We start from the raw sequence: 26865 nt of genomic DNA, 5'->3' as shown, positions 1-26865 counted from the left end.
CAGATAACTCGACTCGCCCATCGCTAACTGGGAGTGTAAATTCAAAAAGTAGGCTTAATCAGGCTCCTGCGTATATTCAAAAAATGGTTTTTTTCCAAAAAAACGGTTTTTCTTCAATAACTCGGCCATTTTTGATTTTACAGTAAAACCGTAAGGACAAAAATTGTAGGAAATTTGATTCTCTACAAGTTAGTCCAGTCATTATATCCAAAAAACCGACCCTTCTCGTGAATAATCAGTTCTTGGATTTTTTTTTCGTACGTCCCTCGGGGGAATCACTGGGAGTGTAAATTAAAAAAGTAGACTGAATCAGGGTCCTGTGTATATTCCAAAAACGGTTTTTCTTGAATAACTCGGTCATTTTTGATTTTACAGTAAAACCGTGAGGACAAAAATTTTAGAATATTTGATTCTCTACAAGTTTGGTCCTCACAATTTTTCTTCTAGGATCGATAGTTTGGAAATAAAATTTGAAAAAAGCGACAAATTCAAAATATTTTCAATATCTCGTTTATTTTCAACTTTACGACATAAATGAAGAGGACTAAACTTGTAGAGAATCAAATTTTGAACAATTCTGGTTCCTACCTTCTTTCCCCCAAAATCGATATTTTAGAAATTAAACCTGAAAAACGCGACAAATTCAAAATATTATCATTATCTCCTATGTTCCACGCTTTACGGCATAAATGAATGGAAACGAAGTTGTAGAGAATCAAATTCTGAACAATTTTTGTCCTCACGGTTTTACTGTAAAATCAAAAATGACCGAGTTATTCAAGAAAAACCGTTTTTCGAATATACAAAGGACACTGATTCAGTCTACTTTTTGAATTTACACTCCCAGTGATTCCCCCGAGGACCGTACGAAAAAAAAATCCAAGAACTGATTATTCACGGGAAGGGTCGGTTTTTTGGATATAATGACTGGACTAACTTGTAGAGAATCAAATTTCCTACAATTTTTGTCCTTACGGTTTTACTGTAAAATCAAAAATGGCCGAGTTATTGAAGATAAATCGTTTTTTTGGAAAAAAACCATTTTTCGAATATACGCAGGAGCCTGATTAAGCCTACTTTTTGAATTTACACTCCCAGTGACGCCCCCGAGGGACCTACGAAAAAAAAATCCAAGAACTAATTATTCACGGGTAGGGTCGATTTTTTGGATATAATGACTGTACTACGTCGTAAACGAATAGGATATAAAGTTTTTCTAACGTAGAATTCGACATTTTATAGGTATCATTGAAATATAGAAAATACTCTGATCTTCTCTTAAATTTCTCATGTTTGGTGCCGTTACTTACGTGTATGGCTAGAATGTAGGTATTCGTTATTATTTCTATAACGACAAACAATGATGAACAATAAAAACTAAAGGGACATGCAAGTTTCTTTTTCAATGTCTACCTTGCAGCAATTTACCTACCAGAAAAATGCAAATAATAGGTAAAAAAAATACTGTATTCTGGATTTTATTATTTAATGTCCTTATATCTCATCGGGTACAACCGTAGTCTTCTCAGAAACGTAAAGACCGTCTAAGAATTTTCGGATATCCTTGTTTTTGACGGTGGTAGACTGTTGGATGAGGGCAGCCGAGCTGGAAACATCCTCGAGAGAGTTGCCTTCGATAATAAGCTCGTCCTTCTGCTTGGGGGAGTTGACAACAGTGACGCCTGGTGCCATCTTTACCCTCCGGATGTACTTCTCACCAAGGAAATTACGGATTTCAATGATGCTGTTGCCTTCAGTGGTGACACAGTTGATGGGGAAATGGGCGTACACAGCACGCATCTTGTACTGGAATCCCTTGGTGACACCTGGAATAAATAATGTTTGGATTAGTATCAGACATGCCTAGCACGAAGAGAGAAATTCGGACCAATCCCAATAAGACCTAGTTTCTCCTCTATGTAGAAAGGTCAGATGACAGATGCTTTCATCAAAACTACTGCCTATGCCAATTCTAGGGATTAGATCAGCCTTATTTCTTTTTATATCACGTGGCAAACAAGCATATGGTGTGTCTGATGGTCAATGAAAACCGCGACTATCACGTCACCATTCTAACCTAAAGTTGAACTTCATGCATATGAACAAAGATCTATGTTGCTCTGCCGGGCTAGCACATGATTGTCGCGACAGTATCTCGCAGACTACCCATCCCTCTTTTGTTAACATAGTTAGAAAAAGACCGGTAGTCTATCTCGCCGCGAGATACTGTCGCGCTAATCATGTGCTTGGCCTACTGTGGTCAGTGATGGATTAATTAGTCTTTGGCGCTGGACATATGGTGCAGATATATCCATCATTGGCGTCAAAAAATTTAACAATTTTGCTTGTTTTGTTCAGCACTAAGATATAGATGTAATATGTAATGTAATAATCCTTTATTTCAGACAGTAGATTGCATTATTTTCTACAGTTCTTGCGTTTTTTTCTGTCTGTGTGCCATTTATTGGCAAAAGGCCTCCTCCAACCTTCTCCATTCCTCTCTATCCTTGGCAACTCTCGTCCATGTGGTTCCTGCTGTGGCTTTGATGTCGTCCACCCATCTTCTAAATGGTCTACCTCTTTTCCTTTTCTTATGGCCTGTGAACCAGTTCATTATCGATTTCGACCATTTTTCTTTGCCTCTAATTGTATGTCCTGACCATTTCCATTTTAACTTTTTTATTGTTTTTGTGACATCTTTTGTTTTGGTGATCTTCTTTATGGATTTTATTCTTATTTTATCCGATAGTCTTTTCCCCAGCATACTTCTTTCCATGGAGTTTTGGCAAGTTTCTAGCTTTCTAATGTGTGTTTTAGTGAGAGCCCAGGTTTGGCAGCCGTAGGTAAGTGTAGGAAGTATGCTGGTATCAAAGAGTTTCCGCTTGATAGTTACATTGATATCTTTATTTTTCATTATTTCCTTTAGGCTCCAATATGTCTTCCAAGCATTTCCAATACGTCTATCTATTTCTTTTGAGGTTAGATCTACCGGAGAGATTATCTGGCCTAAATAGATGTACTCGTTGACGTAATCAATTGGGTTATTATTGATGAGAATAGGTTTTTGCTTGTCGTTAGTCATAGCCTTGGTCTTTAGTGTGTTCATAACCAATCCCACCTTCCCACTTTCTATAACTAGGTCATTCAGCATTATTTGCAATTCCTCACTTGATGATGAGAGTATGATCAGGTCATCCGCAAATCTCAAATGTGAAAGGTTTTCACCGTTAATAGATAGTCCACATTTCTCCCAGTCTAATTGGCGAAAGACTTCTTCTAGGACGGCTGTGAAGAGTTTCGGCGATAGTGGGTCCCCCTGACGTACGCCTCTTTCTATTCTGATCTCTTTGCCTTCCTGCTCTAGTTTTATTGTGGCCCTGCTGTTGTTGTAAATGTTTTTTAGTATTCTGATGTATTTATTTTCGATACCTTGGTTTTTGAGTGCCTGCCAGATATTCTCGTGCTCTATTGTATCGAAAGCTTTACTGTAATCCACGAAGCAGCAGTAGAATGTTATGTTGTATTCCTTGCCTTTTTCGAACAATTGTTTGATGACATGAATGTGGTCCACAGTCGAGTACCCGCTCCTGAAGCCCGCTTGCTCTCTTGGTTGACTTTCCTCTAGCTTATTGGTTATTCTTTGGAGTATAACTTTAGCGAAGATTTTATATATATTCGAGGATAGGCTTATAGGTCTATAATTGTTGATGTTATTTTTATCACCTTTTTTGTGTAGAAGTATTATAGATGATGTTGTCCATTGGCAAGGGATTATCTCTTTTTGTAAGATTTCATTGAAGAGGTGTTTTAGAATTGGTATTAGGAGATTTTTATTTAGGATGAGGAACTCGTTACTTATGCCATCTGATCCTGAAGCTGTTTCTGTTTTTTGAGTTTTCACAGCCTTTTCTATTTCTTCATATAGTATTTCTGGTACTTTGCTGTCTCCTGATAGGGTTGTTGTCTGTGTAGTACTTTCACTTGAATATAATTCTCTGAAAAATTCAGTGGCTATTGATATTATTTCTGGGCGTCGCTTTTCGCATTTACGATTTTTATTTATTAAGTTTGGTATCCAGTCTCGTTTTTCCAAAAGTATTTTTGCTGCTTTTTTAGTGCCTCCTGTTCTTTGTATGCACATTTCCAGCTGTCTCAGTCTGTGTCTCTGACGGTCTTTTCTCATCTGTGTTCTAATTTTCTTGCTTATTTCGGCTATTTCTTTTCTTGTAGTTTTTGTCTTTTCAGGGTTGGATATAAGGTCTGCTCTATTTCTTATCAGTTCTTTAGTCTCGGTTGTCATCCATTTTTGCCTGTCGCCTTTGTTTTCTAGTTTATCTTTTTTATTGCTGTACAGAAGTTCTTGGAATTTGTTGTATTTACTCTGTATGTCTAGATTCTTCGTTTTTTCAATGAACTGCTCTAGCTTTTCTTTTAGTAGCTCTGTATTTTCTAGTATTATGCTGTCGGTTTGCTTTGCTTTAAAGGGTCTACTTTTTAGTGTGTTTACTTGTAACTTTGCTCTGACCATTCTGTGGTTACTGTTAAGATATAGATAGAAGAGAGTAAATTAAATTCTGGAAACATTAAATAATCATATGCATATCCAATTATTCACTGTGGGCTGTTATTAACGACGACTGCCATATTAAGTCCTCTATTGTGTATTGATTTATTACATAAAACAGTAAAAACAATGCTCGATCCACTAGCGGCTTACTGTTAACGTGATTTTAATTTAAAACAGAATTCTCATGAAATATAATAACAACATGAAATCGCTCAGTGCTGTACATAACTGTAGTTAAATTAGTTTTTTTGGTAACTACTATTGTCTTCATTAAAGTGGAACACCAAACAAGTGAATTAAGTAACTAAGGTTAACAAAATATGATTCCTACTGTCTGTTTTTTTTTAAACAGCAGCTTCTCTACAACTTTTTAAAGTAAGAAAATAGCTCTAACTAGCCCTCAGGGTATGCCATGCCAATGGCTATTTGGACAAAGAAATTGGACAGGTGGAATACTACCCTAATCAAGGGTAAAATTATTTTATGACAAGGTTCTATAATGGCTAACAGTCTCTATTTTAAAATATATTCGCCATTCAATTTTACAGGGGATAAGATAGTTGATACACTGTACAGAGTGTGTTTCTATACATATAGTTTAAGGATATGTAAATCTTCAAGTAGTCACCTTTTTAAACAACCAAATGGAAGCTACATATAACATAACCTCAAATTAACGTTGATTCAAGTATTCAATATTGAAGTCTTTTACTAAACATTTTTTTCTTCTAAAGAATTATCTTAGGACACGACGAGAAACAAATATTAATTTATTTTTTTAATCCAAGGTAGATAGTGCTCAAAAATCGAATACTAGGTCTCGAGTGTAAGTATCAAACAAACCAAACTTTATTTACCTTTGATCATGTTTTCAACATGGGAGCAGACTGTCCTCACGGCAGCAAGCTCCTTCTTGGAGCCGAACCATTTTTCAACCTTCAGGAGTCGTGGGTTCACCATGCGAATGTCAACAGCCAAGTGTTTGAAGTTTCTCTTCAGAACTCCTCGCGGTCCCTTAACTGTCACCAGCCGCGACTTCACGTGAACAGTCAACCCCTCAGGGATTTTCACTTTCTGGTTTGCAACGATTTGCTTCATGATGAAGGCCTAAAACGAAAATTATGTTTTAAATATAAACCTAACCTCTGTACGTGTTTGACAACTGAGTCCGCTCGTTTTGGTCACTTGTGAAATAAATATTGTGTGGAACATCTTGGAAATTTAATATATCACTCAAATTAATCACTGTATATCGATAATTGTTAATATTTTGGTAGATTTTAATGGATTTATCACAGCAAAATATAAAATTGCTTACTTTCTTTGACACAGAGAGCCGGAAAAGGGCTAAAGAGTGTTACCAGCAGTCATAAATATAGTATAAACGTCAAATCCACAGAATGCGTTAAAAATATAATTAAAACGCGCAGTTTTAAAAATGGCTCAAACATGCCAAATCATTTGACATTTCTGAGGTGTACTTTTATAATATGATGAAAATTATTAAAATTAATAGAACTATTAAACTTGGTCAAGCTGATCTTGTCAGTAGAAAAAGGCGGCAAATTTGAAAAATGTAGGCGCGAAACGATATCGTCCCATAGAAAGTTTGAATTTCGCGCCTTTTTCTACTGACAAGATTTGCTTGACCATCTATAATACTTCACCTTGCCGGTTTTTTTTTTATAATGGAATAAATATCTAGAATAATAAATATCTAAAATTACAATATTAGAAAAATATGCTTATGAGCAATCACTGTCATTCTTTGCTGTCACCATGCTGTCACTGTGACATAGATTGAATATAAATTGTGGTTTGGTTTTGCGATTAATTAAAAATACATATTATATTAATATAGTATCATTATAAGATTTTATTTTACACTATTGTGTAACTGAGAAGCACACTAAGCACAGGATGTTTATGAGAACATTGTTACATCCCGATTTAAAAGTTTGCCAAAGATTGTTTGGCAGAGGTTAGTTTTAAATCTTAGTTCTTAATACTTATTTATTTAAATTTAAGTAAGTAAAAATAATTTTCATGTTTGCGGGATTGTATCCGGGAAAATGAACCACAAATCGGCCCCAAAATGATTAACACTCAACTATTTTTGTCAGGATTGTCTAACTCGTCATGGGATTTAGTTACGAGTGTATGTGTTGAAAGGCTGCCAGTAGTCACGCCACCTCTTAATGAAATCCAGAAGAAGTACAAGTCTTTGCTTAACACTATAGAAATAGAGAAGAGCCTTAAATCGGACCATGAGTTGAGACATGAAACTGATAAGTAAGTTACATTCTTATTTGTTCCCTCCTAGATTCTGTTCGTACAAGCTGAAGCCTGAGTGAGTTTTGCCACTTTTCCTTTATTTTTAAGCTTTGTGATATTGTTTGCAGACATTTAATTTTGTTTTAAAATAACTCTTGATTATAAGAATACATTATTAAGTAAGTAAGTGGAATACCTTTTTTTGTTTTTATTTAATAAACCTTGTTTTTTTATCCTGGATGCAAAAATGACACTTCAATGACCCCACCAACCAGTCTCCAACCAGTCTAATTTTAGTAGAAAATTGGTACTTAAGCAGGATGATTGGTTAGTAAATTGGACAATCAAATTGTTATTTTACTGTTTGAGATATACAAACACAGCTGAATTCTTGTAATTAATATATTTATTCATACATAACATATATGTATAGACATCAATTTAGAGTTATTGACCTTAATGATACAAAAATTTAATTTAATTATTTCATGATAAAAATTTCAATAAGCATTACTTTGAAGTTTAAAATACTTAGGTAATTCATGTTTGTACTGTACATTTTAGAATCCAGGCAGAGCTCCTCAAGAGTGAGTCTGCAGATGTGGACCCAGATGCAGTGAGCAAGATCACTGCGCAAGACTTTGAGGATGCATCTAATGAAGAATATGCCAAATTCAAATTTGCTGACATTGTTACAGGTACACATGTTTTGTAAAATTTCAAAAGTATAAGGGCATAACAGTTAACACCTGTGCTGCAGCAATTAGTCACTTGCACCTCGGGCTGAAATGATCCAATGATACAGCAAGTTTAGTGTGTTAAGTTAACCACAGCAGAAACCATCCGTTTTTGGTATCTTAGAGTGGTACTCCACCTGTCCAATGTCAGTGCGTCTCACTCTCTCATTAAAGCAAAATGTGAGACGCAATACACATTGGACAAAGAAATTGGATAGGTGGAATATCACCCTTGGAGAGACACTTAAGTTGATTTCAGTGGTCGTGGCAGTGATCTTTTCATATTTCGGGCATCTTGAAGAGGCAGGAATGGCAGGTCTAAAGAGCCGCATGTGCTGGGTTTGCTAATCCTCTTAACATATGAAATAAATAAATTTTATTTGTTTTAGAAGCAGACAAGAAGGGCGACAAGACTACATTAGACAGGTGCCTTCAAAGGCACTTGGTTCTAGTGACTAATCACAAATTAGGCAAAGATGAGAAACACATTCTACCTCAAGGACTTTGGAAAGAAGGAGAGACCCTTAGACAGGTTACACTATGTTGAATTAGTCACTAGGCACTTAGATATACAATTTATGCTTTGGGATAGCTTTTGGTAAACCTTGGTTATCTTTAAATATTGTCATGCCATCTATACCCATCTAAGTATAATACACTTGCCTGAATCCAATCGGGTATAGATTCGCTTGGGCGACAAAATATCATAAGATGAGTACACATAACACCATGCTACATGAGAGTAGGAGAAGGGGTCACCTCCGACCACACTGTTACATGTACAAGTACATTTACTTCCGAGTTGGCATCGCACGTTTCGTATCAATATGAGAGTGCAGGCTACTGGCCTTATCCAGAGTGACTCTCCCGTCCTGTACGATCGGTCGCCTCCAGACTAGGTACTACCGTCTAGTACCCTGGTGTCCTACACACCACCTGGACGAGGGGGCGTTGCCCCCTCGGGATCCTCCATATGCCTGCCCCCTAGATCCGGCCCTTATACTCCAACTCATAACCGACCGTACTACATGCGTTATTGCCTGTGTGCTTCCGATACACACTCCGGAAAGCCCCGCCCGGGCTTCCCAGTCCAATATCGTGATTGGACTATGTCTTAGTGAAACTACGTTAACCAAGGACCGTTGGTTAACCCCTTGTTCCACTCCCATGCAGCTAGGATGTCGATTATACAAGCATAAATATGTGTGTAAACACTCACCGGGGCAGGCTCCCGTTACCGCCTGGAAGCGCACCATGTACCGACTCAGTACACCCAGCGCCGTCCAAAGCCTCCTGCACGTACCTTCATTTTTCCTCTAATGGCGCCATCGTGCTATTTTTCCCGCCATCGGAACTGTCAACTGTCAGTGACTGGCAGTGTTGCCACATGACAAAGTAGACCTGGTTGATACCACTTACCAACTTACATCGCGCTTGGCGCGACACTCCGGACAACAATGAAGGTTAATGCAGCAGGGCGAGCAGGTGTCGCGTCCACTCCAGGATTTTATCCCTGGCACGAATGGCTGCGATCCGCTTGCTTCTGCCAACGCCTCGTTCCTCTGGCTGTTCCTCTGGTGGTGGGACTTGATTGTGACTGGTCACGTCACACTCAGCCAGATCATCCGCGTCGACCTCTGGTTGTTCAACGAGCACAGGTACGTGATCATTCACTCTGTTTGGAACTTCCAACTCCCCGCTGTCCTCTCCAATCTCAGCCGAGCCTCCCGCTACAGGTTCTACCTCAGGCGTCTCGTCATCTACCTCCAGAGGGTAGAGATGGCCAATGGAACGTGTTAAAGTAGAATCGTCAACTTTGACCCTCGCTACTCTACATTCCCCATCACTTCCCTTGATCAGCTCGTGGATCTTCCCCACTTTCCAGAGGTTTCTGTTCTTGAGATCCGATTTAACCTGTACAAGGTCGCCTACTTGTGGTGATCGATGAGATTTAACTCTAGGCTGCTTGGGTGAGTTGTTGTACCTCTCTCTCAGACTAGCAAGATACTGCATGACGAACATTCTCTTAAATTCTGCTAGGATATTGCATCCTCTCTTCCAGCTCTCAAACAGGTCACTCTTTGTAGCAGTGTTACAAGTCGGAATATCTGCAGCAGATGGTCTCATAGTCAAACATTGTCCTAGGCTTAAGAAATCTGCCGGGCAGAGAACATGTTCCACATCTGTACCGACTCTGGTCAGTGGTCTTGAATTAGCACTGTTTCCACTTCCTTTATCACCGTCAGTAACCTGGTATCATTGAGAAGGTGTTTTTCTAGGGTTCTTTTAAGGCAATGCTTCACCAAGGCCACAAGCCGCTCGTAAAACCCTCCATGCCACGGTGCTAGTTGACATATGAATTTCCACTGTATGTCATTCTTAACGCAGTATGGATGTTGTACCATTGCAGCGACCAACTTAAAACAAGTCGCATTATCTGAGTACATCCGTTGTGGTTTGTTTCTAGCAGCTATAAACCTTCGCAAGGCTAGTAGACATTCTTCAGCCGAAAGGTCCTTCACGATCACGAGATGTATCGCTCGCACTGTCAAACAAGTGAATAGCCCAACGTTTCTCTTTACCAGTCTGGGTACTCACAAATAGCGGCCCTAGATAATCAACACCAGTGTAAGTAAAGGGTCTGTTGTAATTTACTCGTTCTGGAGGCAGCGCCGGTGTGGCTGGTAACCGATATGGACCACCGCCATGTTTGACACACTGGGTACATCGCTTTAGCACCTTCATCACCTGAGCTTTCCCTTGGGGTATCCAATACCGTTCCCTGATGATACTCAATGTATGTGGAGCACCGACGTGGTAGTTACTCTCATGGGTCTCTTTTATGATTCTGTCAGTGAACTCTCCCCGTTGGATCTCGACTGTTGGATGTCTCCTTCGCTATGATTTTCAGGATTGTCAAGTTCCATGCTTCCATCAGTAGGATATTCACCACTCTCTGTAGGTATGCTCAAATCTTGGGTATCCATTGGTTCAACGGGATCACTGGGACTTCCTTGCTCTAGGTCCTCACTCTGGTCAGCGTCATCACCAATGGGTACTACCTGTGACGGCTCACCTGGGTCGTCACCCAGGACCTCCCCAACAGAAAGAAGGTTCTGATGTGCCTCATAGAGTCTATTTTGGGGCCAGCATGATTCTTCGTTGACAAGAAACTCCGGCCCGTTAAACCAAAGTTGCCTTTTCTCTTCGAACAGCTCTGGGCGCGTAGCAATATCAGCAGGATTTGCTTTTGTGTGGACATAGAACATCTCTGTGTTAGGATGGTCACGCTTGATTTCGTTTACCCTGTTTGCAACAAAGGGTGGGAGCAGTTTGTTCGACCTCATCCAACTAAGTACAACCAAACTATCTGACCACAAATATTCTTTCTCAATGTCAAGATCAAGGACATATTACATATTTCAGAAGTCTGCTTCCAATCAGAAAACCTAGTAGTTTCAGCGTATCTTCTTCGACATTCCACATAAGTCCAAGCACTTTGACCTGTCCATGTTTGACTGACCTATGACATTCTGGTATCATGTCCATAAAGCTCTGATTGTTTGAGATCCAGTCTCTCATATTCATAGACAGCTGTTCAAACACTGTTCTGGTTTGTTCATAGATCTGCTTAGCTTCCTGCAGGCTATCGGCTCCAGTCACTAGGTTATCCACATAGCATTTGTCAGCGACTTGTTTCAGCAAGGCCTTGTTTGACTGGCTTATGAAATGTCGGATCGTTGCTGTCAGTAAGAATGGACTCACGACAACTCCGAATGGTACTCTGCAGAACCTCAGATATAGTAGATTGTCCTCCGTCGCTTCCTTGGTTGTGTCCTTTAACCAGAGGAACCTTGTGACATCACGATCATCCTCTTGAAGTGCTACTTGTAGGAACGCCTTTCTACATCAGCCAGTATGCCATACCTCTTAGTGCGGAACTTCAAAAGTAACGCCGTTAGGTCTTTTAATATAGAAGGTCCGCTGTAAAGGCACTCATTGAGGCTTTTCTGTCCGGTACTTTTGGCACTAGCGTCGTATGATATCCTCCCCTTGCCGCCGCCATCTTGTTTCACCATATGGTGGGCGAGGTAGTGAATTGGGTGGTCCCCGTTAAAGTCTGACCCTCTAGTAACGACTTCTATAATTCCGAGGTCAAGTTGCTCCTTCAAGATCAAGTCGTACTCCTTAATCAACTGCACGTCCAGTCTTCTCAGGTTACTCTTTAGTCGACCTAAAGCCAACTCAAAATTTGATGGCAAATCTGGCGGGTACTCAATCCAGGGCCATTTCACAAAGTACCGGCCTTCCTGATGTTGCACAGTCTCATTGAAGTGACGAACTGCTTCCTCTTGTCTAGTAGCTTTTGGAGAGTCCGTTATCCCTAGGTTCTCTACTGACCATAAGAACCTTACATCTATGTTTCTTAAAGGCAGATCTGGCTCACCGAAATATGGGCAGCTAGGAGTGTGACATTGACAGTATGTGACCACTGAGAGTACTCCGCTTCTTTCTTCAGGAGTAAACTTCCCCGAAGGCACCCATCCAAAATCCGTATCCCACAACCAAAAGTCTTTGGACACCTGGATCTTTCTTCCTGTGAGGATAGCGCCAAAGTAGTCATTCCCAATGAGTACATCAACAACCTCTCCAACTGTATCATCATCAGCAACAATGTCGACTCCAGGATACTTGAAGGATGTCACCGGATCTCTGTCTGTAATCCTTGGTACGACGTTCACTGTAAACTGCTTGGTAACATCACGTTTCGTCTGGATCTGGTTCCTGGTCCGTTGTTGAGGGGGTTGATGTTTCCTTAGGTTCAGAAGCTCCGAAGGTAAAAATGAGTAGAAGGTCTTCCTGAAGGGTAGGCAGGCCTAACTTTTTTGCAGCTGCCAGAGTAATGTAACTCCGCTGACTACCGCAATCTATGAAGACTCTACCTTTGTTACTTTTCTTAGTTCGAGGGTTTTGAAGAGTTGCCACTGCGGTCATCTGAGGCCGGATTGGGACAGAATATGAGTAGATGGTCCCCTTTACAGCGGAAGCAAGCAATCTTCCGCTTGCAGGATGATGTCACATGATTGCGTTGGAGGCAGTGTAGACATCTTCCCGTTACTTGCTTCTGTCGAGCTTCAACTGTACTGTATTTGCGACAGTCCCTGCTAGCATGTCCTTTCAGGTTGCAGAACAAGCATGCTCTCTTAGCTCCCTTTGAAGGTGGTGCTCCAGCATTTCCCGCAAGTTTCCTCTTCCGGCTAGTCTGAGGCCTCACCTCTGTACGGACTTGCAACGCCTCAGTTGTGCTACTGCCAGGCACGGCAAGGTACTCTGTACTTGGCGCTGACTTTTCCATTGCTGTTATAATTCTGTCTAGATTGTTTCTGATGGCCATCAAGTCAGTACCTTCACCAATGAGGTGGTGCTCACGTATAACCTGTTCAGGGAATTTTGACAGTACTAATGCCCTTAAATGGTTGCCACCAACTGGTTCCCCGAGCTTCTGATAGCATCTGGGATGATGATACTGTCTAGGACACTCCGACAGCTAGCACTAGTATAGTCTGCCTTTTGGAGGTTGTTGAGTGCCGTATAATGTGCGTCAATCAGAGTGTCAGTTGACCCATATCTTCGCTTCAAAGTTTCCACTGCAACGGAGTAGTTTGCGTTGGTAGCCGCTATTCCCGAAACCGTTTCAAGTGCTGAACCCTTTAGGCAGCTGAGGAGGTACATTAGTTTCTCAGATTCCTGTAACTCTCTATGGTCTACATTAGCTGCAAACCGGTCCCAAAATTCGCACCATTTTAACTTATCCCCCGAGAAGGAGGGAAGGCTTAGTTCGGGTAGTTTGGATTTCTTGATGGTTTCCTTCTGTTTTTTGGAGATCTGCCACGCAACTTCCAAGTCCGTCAGCAGATCTTCAGCCACTAATTGATTCTGTGTCAATTCGATAATATCCGCATCTGGTACAGCGTTTAAATATTGGAATAACTCCTTCTCAAAACTCCCCAAGCATTGCTTCAATTTTAAGTGGATTGCCGTGAACTTCTCTTCACTGACAGCTCCCTCCGCTTGCAACTGCTCCGAGAGGGCTTGAGAGTCCGCAGTCACCTTTTTTAATTTATCATGGCGCAGTTGAACCCGGCTGTACAAACTTGCCATGGTGACAGCTGAAATTGATTAACACAGCTAGTTAGCCTACATTGCAGTCTAAGGTACAAATAATCATCATGACTACATTCATGACTAGTCAAAATTATATTTTTATAAAATAACTAATTCAAAATTGTAGGTAGTATTCGTCTTGGCGGAAGCACTACCGTGCATCCATTTATTTTCTTCAGCTTGTTTCGTACGGCGATTTCATGACGAAAGTTCCCAACAACATACATAGATCATTACGTATCTATTGTTTAAACTCACCCTGAAAATCGTGCTGCCGTACAAACTTTTCTTTTTTCGCTCCGGACTGCGGAATTGAATACGCGTAGCGTATGGATCACAAAACTTGTCTCAAACTGGCCAGGTACATTCCCTACTTCCTTGTGCAGCTGTAATGTATACAGAATACCTCAATTACCACATTTTACGAAAGAATCTAACATATTTGCTGATAATTCGAAGAAAAACTTTGTCGCTGGAAAGCGCCATGGCGACTCAACCAAGTACATTACAACTTATTCGTACCTGCGATTTTGCTGCAACTCGCTTTGGGAATGATTTCCTTTACCAGAACTGAGGTCGCAATCCTCACAACACTGTGGTTTATCCGCAGACACACTAAATAATAAACTTTAACAAGAAACTTCAAGACGCCACTTGGTCAAGTAACTTTGAATGCCGCGAACATTCCGTTTTTTCTTCGTTGTTTTTTTTTTTCTTCTTGATGGGTCTTGCAAGAGTTGCCAGCGCGCAGTGGTGCGTTCCAATTCTCATTCACGTCCGGAAGATTTTTTAACTTATCAGTAAATTTACCAAATAGTAAATCTATTTAAACGTGATATAGAAATAAACATTATCATATGTAATTAAATTAATGAAAAGTAATTATAAATTGCCCTTCATCTGACATTCTTTACCACGCTCGTTCATATATTACTGAAAATAAAATGTTGAAATCCGAACGTACCCTTGAGAGCATAGATAAGAAAAAACCATTCTGTTGCAATCATATAAAAGGTATGATGGCCAACATAACACAAAAAAAAATACCTTATGACTAGATTCTTAGAATTAGAACTAATTATTACACTTTACACAAAAACGAATGTATAATTATAACAATTATGTAATATTCCGTCATACTTAATCTAGCCTAGGGTGCACCCTTTTACCTCTAAAGCAAAACAAAGGTTAACTTAGTACTATAGAATTAAAACAACATTCAGTTTTTTATTTATTTCTTTAATGAACTTCGTTGAATGCTGTGAAAGAAATAATGATTAGTTACGTACATATTTTCAAAAGAAAATACGTCAACCGGTACCTTGAGCTCAACCAATTCAAAACTTAATTTGACAATCTCGGCTTCAAGGCCCTTCGTGAGGGATCTACAGATGGAATAGCCAAACCTAATCTGGCTTCCCATCATCAGAAATCCCAGATCATCTCCACCATTTTTGTCATGCCATCTATACCCATCTAAGTATAATACACTTGCCTGAATCCAATCGGGTATAGATTCGCTTGGGCGACAAAATATCATAAGATGAGTACACATAACACCATGCTACATGAGAGTAGGAGAAGGGGTCACCTCCGACCACACTGTTACATGTACAAGTACATTTACTTCCGAGTTGGCATCGCACGTTTCGTATCAATATGAGAGTGCAGGCTACTGGCCTTATCCAGAGTGACTCTCCCGTCCTGTACGATCGGTCGCCTCCAGACTAGGTACTACCGTCTAGTACCCTGGTGTCCTACACACCACCTGGACGAGGGGGCGTTGCCCCCTCGGGATCCTCCATATGCCTGCCCCCTAGATCCGGCCCTTATACTCCAACTCATAACCGACCGTACTACATGCGTTATTGCCTGTGTGCTTCCGATACACACTCCGGAAAGCCCCGCCCGGGCTTCCCAGTCCAATATCGTGATTGGACTATGTCTTAGTGAAACTACGTTAACCAAGGACCGTTGGTTAACCCCTTGTTCCACTCCCATGCAGCTAGGATGTCGATTATACAAGCATAAATATGTGTGTAAACACTCACCGGGGCAGGCTCCCGTTACCGCCTGGAAGCGCACCATGTACCGACTCAGTACACCCAGCGCCGTCCAAAGCCTCCTGCACGTACCTTCATTTTTCCTCTAATGGCGCCATCGTGCTATTTTTCCCGCCATCGGAACTGTCAACTGTCAGTGACTGGCAGTGTTGCCACATGACAAAGTAGCCCTGGTTGATACCACTTACCAACTTACATCGCGCTTGGCGCGACAAATATCTTAAAAGAATCATTTCATATCAAGCAGCATTTTTTAAATATGAATTTAATCCTTTTTGTTTTAGATGTGATACAAATTCTGTGATTAATTTGATAATTTGTTTCCTTAGACCAACTCACATTTGATCGCTCTTTATACTTTTTATTATGTATTGGTAAATTATTGGATTACAATCTAGAATGAATAAGCCTCGGCCAAACGCGGCTCCGCTCGGCTCAGCATTGCTCCGAGCAATTATTAGGGTTGGCACCACATGACTTGCTTTTGCGTGCACAACCACAGATAAGATAATCACTTGATTTTTGATAACACTAAATAGCCGAAAGGGATAGTGCCATATATTAGAAAGGGATAGCATGATCCGACCCTGAACCACTGTCAAACTTCGGTTTTGTAGGAAGTTTCCTTTCTGTATGGTAGTACTAGTATTTATTCTGTGACAATATGTCGAATAGGCCAATCCTCTTCCACTTTTCAGTATGTTTTTGTATTTGCGTTTTTTCAGTGCCAATAATATTTTTTAATTTCTAGTTGTCATCATCTCATCACATTCCAACTATGAGATGTTATAAAGTTTATTCAAGTTTTCTGTTAGTAGTACTAAATACGCTTACTTTAAACGACAATACGAAAACCGTACACCAACTTTGACAGTGCAATTGCAACAAAACAGTAAAGAGAATTATATTGTTTAATATTTCAGACTGCTGAAAGAATCATAGCCGAGCACTGCGGGCCAGACTTCAAAGTACAGTTCCTTTCCAATGCGCCGTGCGGGTTCTACAAGTACAAATATCCCACGGAAATCAACGGGAAAGTAGGCGCCAAGGTAAGTTTATGTATTTATCAGTGGCGGCGCGTCAAACATATCCATAGGCAAGCCGGGGCTAATTTGACATGCATATTTTCTTTACAACTCTGCTCAAACGTCCAAAAATAGGCAAGCCGGTGGGAATCGGCTTTTATGGACGCGCCGCCACTGGTATTTATAGCACATATTATACTCGTATGTTTATAGTGACACAATTTTAGCACACTGTAAAATGAATTTATTGACTTTCTGGTATTAAGTGAAAAATCTGCCATTGTAATCGTAATATTACTGTCCGATTCTCTGTTTTACATGATGGCTTATACTACCTACTTAGAAAATCAATTAAATGGACTATACAACTAATCAAATATTTATTAATTGGCATAAAAAGGCATTGAGGCTGAGATCATGTTATCATTATCAATTTATCACAAAGGTACCTACATACTAAGATTTTTATTACAAATAATTTATTAGTACCTACTTAATTAACTATCAATAATAAATTATTTGTAATCAATAATAAATAAAGACAAGACATAAAAAACGAAAGTTTGGTAGTGTGTAGTTTAATTCCTTTGTTTGGATTGGTATTTTCTTGGGCTTCGCTATGAGCCTCTAATGATAAAGGATTATTTTCTGCATGTCCGTAAGTAGTAAGTCCTTATGTTCTTCTTTTTTAATAATTTTAATTTGGTATATGAATGGAAGGGATTAATCTATAAAAATAAACAATTAACTTGCTAGGCTAGAACCTAGTACCTAGTAGGAATTCTGTGGTACGAATAGGAAATTTGGAAATATTTTTTTCTTTGTTAATTCTATATTTTTTCGTTAATTTACCGTACCGAAACCGAACTTACCTCCTTTATAGTGTCATTTTATTACGCAAGCCCAACTTTCTTGAACAGATCTTTCATTCCTCGCTCACATTTTCAAAAGCTAACAAAATTCCTAAGTTTTTAAGTATGCTTTACTCTCTTCAGCATAACTAAAGATAACATAGACCTGTAAGTAGATATATTCCGTTATTCTCTTAAAGAAATGTAGCCTCTTCATTATGTAGTTATAATATCGAAGAACGAATTGCAGGTGTTCTTCTACTACTCCAATTATAAAAGCGGCACGGCGGCCAGCCAAGCCAAAGCTAATTGGCTGACGAGAGGCGAGCTGCGGCAGGCGCTCCCCCCTCGCTACAACAGCTCCGTCCAGGAATTCCTGATTGAAGAGAGGTTTTAGTGTGCATAATAGTGTAATTAAGTCTATAGGTAATAAAGTTAGTTGATCACGCGCCTGTTGTTTCTTTGATCGTTTCGATTAATTTAATTACGGTTTTTAGTTTCAGTGGAAATCGAATGTCCGAGTTGGGTTTGATGGGATTTAATTCAATCCCAGGTTTCTGTTGCATATCTCGTATACTATACATACATTATACACATACCAGAGATTAATTGATTGTATAAAATGTTTAAAGTCTGATAAAATGCCTCCAACCCATAAAATGCCAACCTGCCCCCGAGTCTGACAGCTGAAAAAGATGGCGCTGTTCGGCGCCATGATTCGTGCAGATCTAGAAAGACGCTTATGCTTAAAGAATAATATTAAAGCGCACAAAAGGGAAGCCGATATACTCGCACATTTCACAAGTTCGGAACAGGCAGACTACAAATAAAAGAGGTACCATTTTTCAGCTTTCAGTAAGGTTAGCGCCTGGAAAATACGAAAAGCTGTATTAAGCAGTTAATATGCCTAAAAAGAAGCCGCACCATAGGTACTTAGGGACCTATTTTGTTTTGATTTTAGTTTCAATCACCTTTCGTCACTTAATGCAACATTTCGATTATCGTTACAGGCGCCTTGATTATTCTTAAAATACGAGTATAATTAGTCTTAGGGCCATCCATCTTTGATCATTCCATTAAATACGATATCGTGAGGTTTAGTAAAAACACCTACGTTAGCCTATGCTTAAATTGGTTACTTGAACTTACTTTGGATTTATTAAAAAAAATGCTGTAGTATTTTTGTACCTATGACTACTAGTAAGTATTAAACAGTCCCTGTGAAAATTGGAGAAATTTAGTTCGACTACATTTCGTATTCATAAATAAATAAAATATATAAATATTAGGGGACATCTTACACAGACCAACCTAGCCCCAAACTAAGCAAAGCTTGTACTATGGCTGCTAGGCGACGATATACATACTTATATAGATAAATACATACTTATATACATAGAAAACACCCATGACTCAGGAACAAATATTAGTGTTCATCACACAAATAAATGCCCTTACTGGGATTCGAACCCAGGACCATCGGCTTAGCAGACAGGGTCACTATCCACTAGGCCAGACCGCGCCAGGCCAGGCAGGTATTAACCGTTAGGTACGATAAACACGCAAATTATGCTCTAATAACTAATTGCTATTTTTAAATTAAACATTGTATGCCTATTGCTACGCGTTGTTACGTGTTGTTGCAACATTATTACAGCAAGTATTGGAAAACTTTTCTCGGTACCAAATGCGCAGTACGGTTACTGGGAACGCCACGCGAATCTCGGCTTCACACTAAATGCATCGAAATAGAAGCCCCTTCAAACAATGATCGTGATTTACGTGTAAACAAACGCTGTGTCCAGATCCCGAAACTTCCAAACTCATATCTAGCCAATCTAATTTAAATCTTATGTGAAACCTGATAAGATTCTTTTTGGATGTGAGTAAAGTGAATGTTTCGTAGGTGAGTACCTATACCTAGTATAGATAGCCGAAGATTTTCTCTTCGGGCGCGGTGTTTTGCCAAAGTTTATTTGACTTCGTAAGTGGGTTTGTTGGTTAAAGATGGAACATGTTAGCGGACTCAAGGTTTCGTTCGTTTACAAACATCGCGATATGTTTTTGATTTTACACAACGTTAAATAATTTCCTGCGAAAAGTGAATCATGGTTTGTTTTAGTTTATTCGTTACCCGCTTTTACTTAAGTATTAAAATTCGTTTGTTTTATTCAAAGGACCCCGCAGCAAACATAGGGAAAAAGTGGTTTCAGTTAAATCTCACGAAATTTTAGTATGATGTTAATTTGGCTCTCCTGATTATTTTTTGTATGGGCACAACTCTCTCAGAAGTATACTTTCAGAAATAATCGATATAATTGTTTCATACAAAATATGTGTTTGTTAACCATTATTTACGTAATTCCTTCTCTTGACAGTTGTTGGCTGCACCTTATAACGATAACGTCAATAAATGTCAGTGCGTGTCATAACAATATATCGATTTTAGAAAACATGTCGCGTAAATAGCAAAATATGTACTTGATTATTTCTGAAAGTATACTTCTGAGAGAATTGTGCCCATACAAATAAATAATCAGGAGAGCCAAATTAACATCATACTAAAATTTCGTGAGATTTAACTGAAACCACTTTTTCCCTATGTTTGCTGCGGGGTCCTTTAACTTCTGTAATTTTGTTCACAACTATCGAATAGCCAATAAGTAGGTGTACCTAAGTACATACTTACTTCCTAACATGAATTTAATTTGAAGATCTAGAACCCGAACTTTAGTGATATCTTAATTTCAACGGGCGGCATGCATGAAATAGTTAAGCACGTATTTGTTTTACAAGGGGCAAAGTTGTTGCTAAAATTGACACCCGAGCAAGCGAAAGATTCCAAAATTGAACCACGGGCATACCTATAGCGACCACAAGTGGTTCAAAAATTTGAATCTTGAGCGTTGCGAGGGTTTTATGGCACGAGGGTTAAACAAATGAAACACAATTTTTCCCCACAGCAATGCGACGAAAGTACCTACTAACTGTAAAATAGTAAATTCAACCAGCCAACATAAGGAAACAACTCAAAATTTACATTAGATTACTTTGCCCCACATGTGGATAAAATGCAACTTTCTCATCAGTTTTTGAATAATCAGGTACTTTCTTGGTGTGCTGAAAAATATTTGATAATACTTATTTGTTCAATAAACAGTTTTTTCACCTACAATCATTATCCATTAATTACACACAATATTACACAACGCAATACAATATCACACAACAAATACAAGTTTCTGGGTCCTCAAGGCATAAGGCATTAAATTCGCATTTTGCACACTTTTTTATTTAGGTATGTACATGCACTAGTTTAGATAAATAAATTAAAGTAATCAAAATGTAACTTTACATACAATTTACTCTCAACTAGGCACCTATCTTGATCTGCCTTGTTAAGGGGCCCACTGATTAACAGTTCGCCGGACGATATCGACCTGTCAGTTGTTCGGATATGTCAAAATTTTGTTCTAACCCCTGGGTCCCTTTAATTACACGATTTTGTATCAATAAATTTCAGTCATACTTTTTATTTTTATAAATAGGTAGGTAAATATATTGCCGAGTAATAGGGACATAACTTCCCTAAAGAAATAGTAAGTTAACAGGGGTGAAATGCCTCTGAAGAGTTCCACTGTCCATATTCTGGCCCAAAGCACAAATACATAGGTAGGTACTTACAAAGTTTTAAATCAATAGATACAGCTATTAGTAGAAGTAGGTAGGTTAAAATAAAATCAACAAAACAGCAAAATTATATTCCATTCTTAAGTTACAAATGAAGTTAATATAGTACGAGTATAGTTAAAATACTTGTTTTAATGAAATTGAACCAATGGAAATGACTGTCCAATTCAATTAAATTCCTGAATCGGCTTGGAGTGTAAAACAATATTATTAAAAATGACTATGACATTGTCTAAGGACTTATCATATATTGAACGCTAGGAGAGCACAGGGGGCCGCCACCCGCGGCTAGGCCCGGTAGATAATAAAGTCTCATACATACCATCATTTTTGTTACATTCTGCTAGAGATTATCTTAAAAGTTATTTAGGTAAGAAGTATGTGTGATGTGTAAACATTATATTAATAGAGGGGAGGCAAAAGGGCATCGCGTGCGGCATAATAGCTACAATTAATTAATACAGTTATGGTGATGACACGATTTGTTTTCCCAATTATAGTTATTGCCTTCTCTCCTTATATTTTAAAAACGCTATCTTAATATTTTTACTTTTCCTCATACAGTTATTCCAATGTAATTCCCCTAGGCGGCATATTTAATTTATAGCAAATTTAGCAAATTATATTAGTTTCTTTTGTTCTAAGTACCTACCGCATTTCTAAAGAAATTGCCTAGTTATAAAATACATCTTTCCAACCGAAATGCCTCTAGTATTGGTTAATACCATCGATAAAAGCTTAGTTACAAAGACGTAATCCCTGTAAGAAATAAACAGAGGCAATATTTGAGCAGCTTAGTAGGTAATACAAGTACGGTAACAGTTATAAAGAGAATTGTCTGTAGTTGAATAGGTAATTGCCACAACAATAGAATTATTCGAAAACAAAACATTCAGTTAACGGAGGCCGCAAATTCTCTTCTCAAGAAGAACACAGTGATTTTGAACTGATAAGTGCAGGAGCCATTAAGAGACAAAAGCAGATATGCACTCCTCAAGCTGATTTTTTCGATCGTTCTCCGAATGACGACACGTCATTTAGCTTAGTTAAAAAAAGCCGGCAGGATTCACATAGTCTATGTCAAGTAAGATAAAACTGGTAATAGAAACTGAGTGGGCCATTGTTCCAGTTCTAATGGACCACCGACCGATCGCGGCCTCTGCGGCACAGACCGCTCCCAAATATCGGCACCGAAAAAAGGATACGAAAAACAAAATGCCGAAAAGAATTCGTAATCTAACGTATTCCGCCATTGTGGTGGACAGCCGAGGAATTCGTCAGAGTATATTTATCTGGAAGTTTCACAGTTCGTTGGCGGTCACAGTGTTAAATTATTGCGGGCCCTTAACTGAGTTATCGCGGCCGATCGAAGCCTTGGAATGCTAGCTGTCGACGCCGATTATGTTATTGACCGTCGATGACATTATGAAGTCTTGTGATGAAGGCTGATGTCTGTTGATAAATACCACTTATTCGCGGTATTTTGTCAGAATTCGCGAACGTATGAGCAAGCTAGAGTATCTAAATTGTCATCACAACTAAGCATGTACCTGTACCTACTTTAGATGCCTGTTTTAAATTCTGTTGCAGAGGTATTATAAGGGACTCACTAAAGAAATTATTGTCGTACAATTTAACCCTTAATAAATACAAAATATATGGTTACATACGATTTCATAAATTTCAGGGTCGCGTTTTACAAAATGCCTGTAATCTATAGTCGATAACTTAACGTGGCTACAAAGACATTAAAAAGTTGTATCATGCCTAAGCATAATACCTACATATATTAACTGTATATTTTTTATTTGTGGATTTAAACCATTAATGTGTTTAATTATTAATGTACTTATGTATTATCACATTACCTCATCTACAAATAATCTACTCCAATATGTATCTCCTAGCTTCTAAAACAACCTTACAACTAATCCATATATATATACATATATGCTGCCTATGAGTTCTCATATCAACCTCATTTGCAATATTTCTTTTCCATGCAGAAGGTACCGTAAGACTAGATAACAGAACAGACGTCTGCAGACTGGTAAACCTTTCACTAATGCCGTCTGTGTTATGTCTGGATAGCAAAAAACAGAAGTCATAAGCGGTTTTCACAATGGCCGTAACTGTCCTATTCACCTTTAACTGGGGTAAAGACAATACGGTAGGGCTCAAGATGTTGAATAGGATTAGCTACTGATAATATTGAGTTCATTAGCCTCTCTTTTACATCAGTCGGTTGAAAAGTAGACCGCCGGTTGCATTCTAAGAATTACAGGCTTTCCGCAAACTTTGCAAATTTTTGGTTACATAATGGTAATCAACTCTCGATGAGTATCTCATTTACTCGTAGGCTCGTAGCAGCACTGACTGAGGCCCGTCGGCGCTCGCCTGTCAGCGTTAAGGCTAGACCACATCGGCTGCGTGTGCGTGACGTGCACGTGGGCGTGCGCTAAAATGTTGGAGACACACGCATACGTCACGCAAGCGGTGTGCAGTCTCTCATAAGGATACTACAACGCGCAAGTGCACGTCAACGCACACGCATCGAGTGTGCACAGGCCTTTATTCTAAAACACTTCCTGGACATCATGCATATTGGCCTGTCAGCGCTGACGGTCAGTGTGACACAAAAACCAGCCTTTATAGAACAGATTTAAGTGGACACTTGGTAAATAGCATGATTTATCGAGGTCCGTAATATTAAACGTGTCGAAAAAATGCTCCTGAACACGAGGTATTATATAAATTACATTCCACCTTTTATCAAAATTATTGAATGAGAAATTGATTTAGGCAAAAACAGCACAAAAAGTACCTATCTGCCTATGAGTATTACCTACATTGGAATCGAATATTATGCTCTTTGCTCGTGCGCTTACCCTTCAGCTAATGTAAAACCGTGAAGCCTTGACAAGATTGAGAGACAGAATGTTAGTTTATAGCTTTTACACCAGGAAGGTACCATAATCGTAATTGTTGTAGTATGTTGTTGAATTAGCCTTCACACCTTCATCTCTGGAATTGATATGAAAAAAATAAGCATTCGCCATTAAACACACGCGTTTTCACGTTACCGTTAACATTAGGTATTTTATATACATATATATTTTATTTTAAGTCTTAAAAAAGCTTATTCCAAAGAACCACACGGTCTCTAATAATCCTTATGAATAGTTTCTACTTCTTAAACCATTACAAAAAAAAACAAAGTGAGTTGAAACTGGTTAACAATGAGAATAATTAAAATCAAATCATGTCTTTATTACACGGCGCGCATGAGTTGGTTCGGATGTTATATTTATTCACACGGAGGAATGTGAGGCGTGGGGATACCACCACTCATTTGTTAAAAACGCAATTAAGTTTTATTTGTCTTAATTTCGTTTGGTTTGTAATTAAACCACTTAATGTGATGTAATGCGTGTCTATCTTATTTTATCTCATAGTATTTTTTAAAGATTGTACCTATATGTTTTTATCTCAGTCCTTTAATAGGTTCACTCATTCACACGGCTTTGGAACTTAACGACTCTTCTTTTTCTCTCTCATTTAAAGTCCACTTTAAAAGCAAAGTTGACATTGGACTTTGGTTTCAGATTCGTGTAGCGGATTAGTTCTACGTTCTACGTTAGGATTCTCGTCTTTTAAGTTCGTTTGGATGGTGACGATTGAGCAATATTTATTCAAGGAAAGAGCCGTAGAAGTTTTTCAGTAGAGTCTGTGCGGAAAGAAAAGAGTCATAGAATGTATCGGTCCCCTTATATTCTTTCTCCCCACAGACTATACAATATGTGCATAGTGCGTGCCTAATGTTTAATATTTGAAACGTTCCTGAAATGTCCGAATTAATCAATTTTGATTGACTTCCGGCTGCCGCCACTCGAAGGGATATTATCTTCATTATTAGTTTGAATTTTAAGGTAGTTCCGATGAATATAGCCGTTAATCGGGCAGGTTGGTCCTCGAGCGAGGATGGTAACCCCGGTGCGCGTGTAGAGGTGCGCGAGTGTGCGCGGCGCGGGCGAAGCGCGGGCGCGCCCCGGGCTGCCAGGTGGGCTCCCATTAGCAGCGGCCAGGCTCGAGCGGCCGCTCTTCATCTTTATGATAATTATTTTCTGTTTGTTTTCGTCGAAGAATCGGCCCGCCTCGCCGGCGAACGCTTCTCAGAACCAACTTCCATTGTGGTAAATTAAAGCCGCTCGGACCCCTGCCACGACGAGAGATAATTCGACAGGATGCCGCATATTATTAATTGCACTATGACTTGTGGAAATGGAGCTTCGGGTTTAGTGAGTCATTCATTCTGAAGGAACGCACTACTCGTGGGAACCCATAACATTGATGATTTACACCCGGTCCTGCTTTACGAGCTGGAGCTAGCTAAGCGCGAGCTCGATACGTGACTGAGGGTTTTTTTTCTAAAGTTTTAAAGCATTTTGTTTTCAATATAGGTAATTGGCCCTAATAACCCCAAATCAACGCGTAGGTTGTCTTAAAGGTGTCTTGTTAGATTCCTACTATAAATAAAATTACTAAAATTAGCTGATGTGAGTTCTTGGAAAGAATTATACATTACATTATACCTACTTTAACTAAGTCGATTTATTATAAGGTAAGTACCTAATTATTTAACGCTGTCATAAATTTGACATAAGTACCTACGTACAAATTTAATAAAAATATTTCTAAGCTCTGCACCGACTTGGGCAGAATATAACTTATATTTTCATAGATATTCGACATTTTCACACTTTGTCATTGCAAATTATGCCATGCTAAACTAGCTTGACTTGGTCCGACCGTGTAGGTACTTAAGTATCAAGACAAGACCGTTCGAGTACCTTTCTGTACAATTGTACACAGGTAGAGTTAGACTAAGATAACTCTGCACTGCATCGATTTTGATAGCACAGACTGTGCAAGTGTTATTTTAAACGTCAAACTTCTATACAATCTTGCTGTTTACACACTCGGAGTAGTTTTACACGACGATAAGTGTAATTATCTGCAAGCGAGTTTTATTTGTCACAGGACTCAGATGCAAGTATTTGGATCCAACCGAGTGCGTGCCTCCGCCGCCGCCGCGCCGCCTGAAGTCGTTCGCAGCGCGAATCAATTTAGCTTCGAACACAGGTTCGCGTACCTAAAGCGATAAATATCCAATTAACTACATCCCCAGCACCGCGTACTGAGCGATCTGTTCGTTAACTAGACTTTAACAAGGTAATAAATAGGGATTCGAACCGGACACTGCCCAATAAAAAGAGCACCGTAAATAAGCCAAAAGCGTATAAAAAAGGGGAACCTCATAATGTTTACAATCTTGTGGCTTTATTCACTTTGTGTTCCAATTTCATGCTAAATCGAGCGGATAAAAAGCTCCTTTATCAGGCAGACTCACCGTCGGCCGCCGCGCCCGCGCCCGCGCCCGCGCCGCCGCCGCCTCGACGGTTCGTCTCCCGCGCGCCGCTATTAAATACGAAT

General features: G+C 39.3%; 2 protein-coding genes across 3 annotated transcripts; one reads left to right on the top strand and one right to left on the bottom strand.

Annotated features, from left to right (window-relative positions):
* Positions 1 to 1469: 1469 nt before the first annotated feature.
* Positions 1470 to 6016, bottom strand: LOC134664066 (large ribosomal subunit protein uL6). The gene is made up of 3 exons (XM_063520647.1): positions 5886 to 6016; positions 5425 to 5674; positions 1470 to 1826 (listed from the first exon to the last, which is right to left on the bottom strand). The coding sequence occupies exons 2-3, from the start codon at positions 5663 to 5665 to the stop codon at positions 1495 to 1497; spliced, it is 573 nt and encodes a 190-aa protein (XP_063376717.1). The 5' UTR covers positions 5666 to 5674; positions 5886 to 6016; the 3' UTR covers positions 1470 to 1494.
* Positions 6017 to 6370: 354 nt separating this feature from the next.
* LOC134664052 (large ribosomal subunit protein mL46) lies at positions 6371 to 18130 on the top strand. 2 transcript variants are annotated; one of them, XM_063520633.1, is made up of 6 exons: positions 6371 to 6548; positions 6691 to 6859; positions 7406 to 7539; positions 7971 to 8110; positions 16730 to 16855; positions 17933 to 18130. In XM_063520633.1, exons 1-6 carry the CDS (start codon positions 6488 to 6490, stop codon positions 18077 to 18079), a joined length of 777 nt encoding a protein of 258 aa, XP_063376703.1. In that variant the 5' UTR covers positions 6371 to 6487; the 3' UTR covers positions 18080 to 18130. The 2 variants fall into 2 exon arrangements, with proteins under 2 accessions (XP_063376703.1, XP_063376696.1); XM_063520626.1 differs by having other exon boundaries at positions 6374 to 6548; positions 7968 to 8110.
* The last annotated feature ends 8735 nt before the right edge of the window (positions 18131 to 26865 follow it).

This window comes from Cydia fagiglandana, chromosome 1, assembly GCF_963556715.1.
Source record: "Cydia fagiglandana chromosome 1, ilCydFagi1.1, whole genome shotgun sequence".
NCBI lineage: Eukaryota > Metazoa > Arthropoda > Insecta > Lepidoptera > Tortricidae > Cydia > Cydia fagiglandana.
The sequence above is the reverse complement of the archived record's forward strand: the minus strand, read 5'-3'. Positions and strand labels throughout refer to the sequence as shown.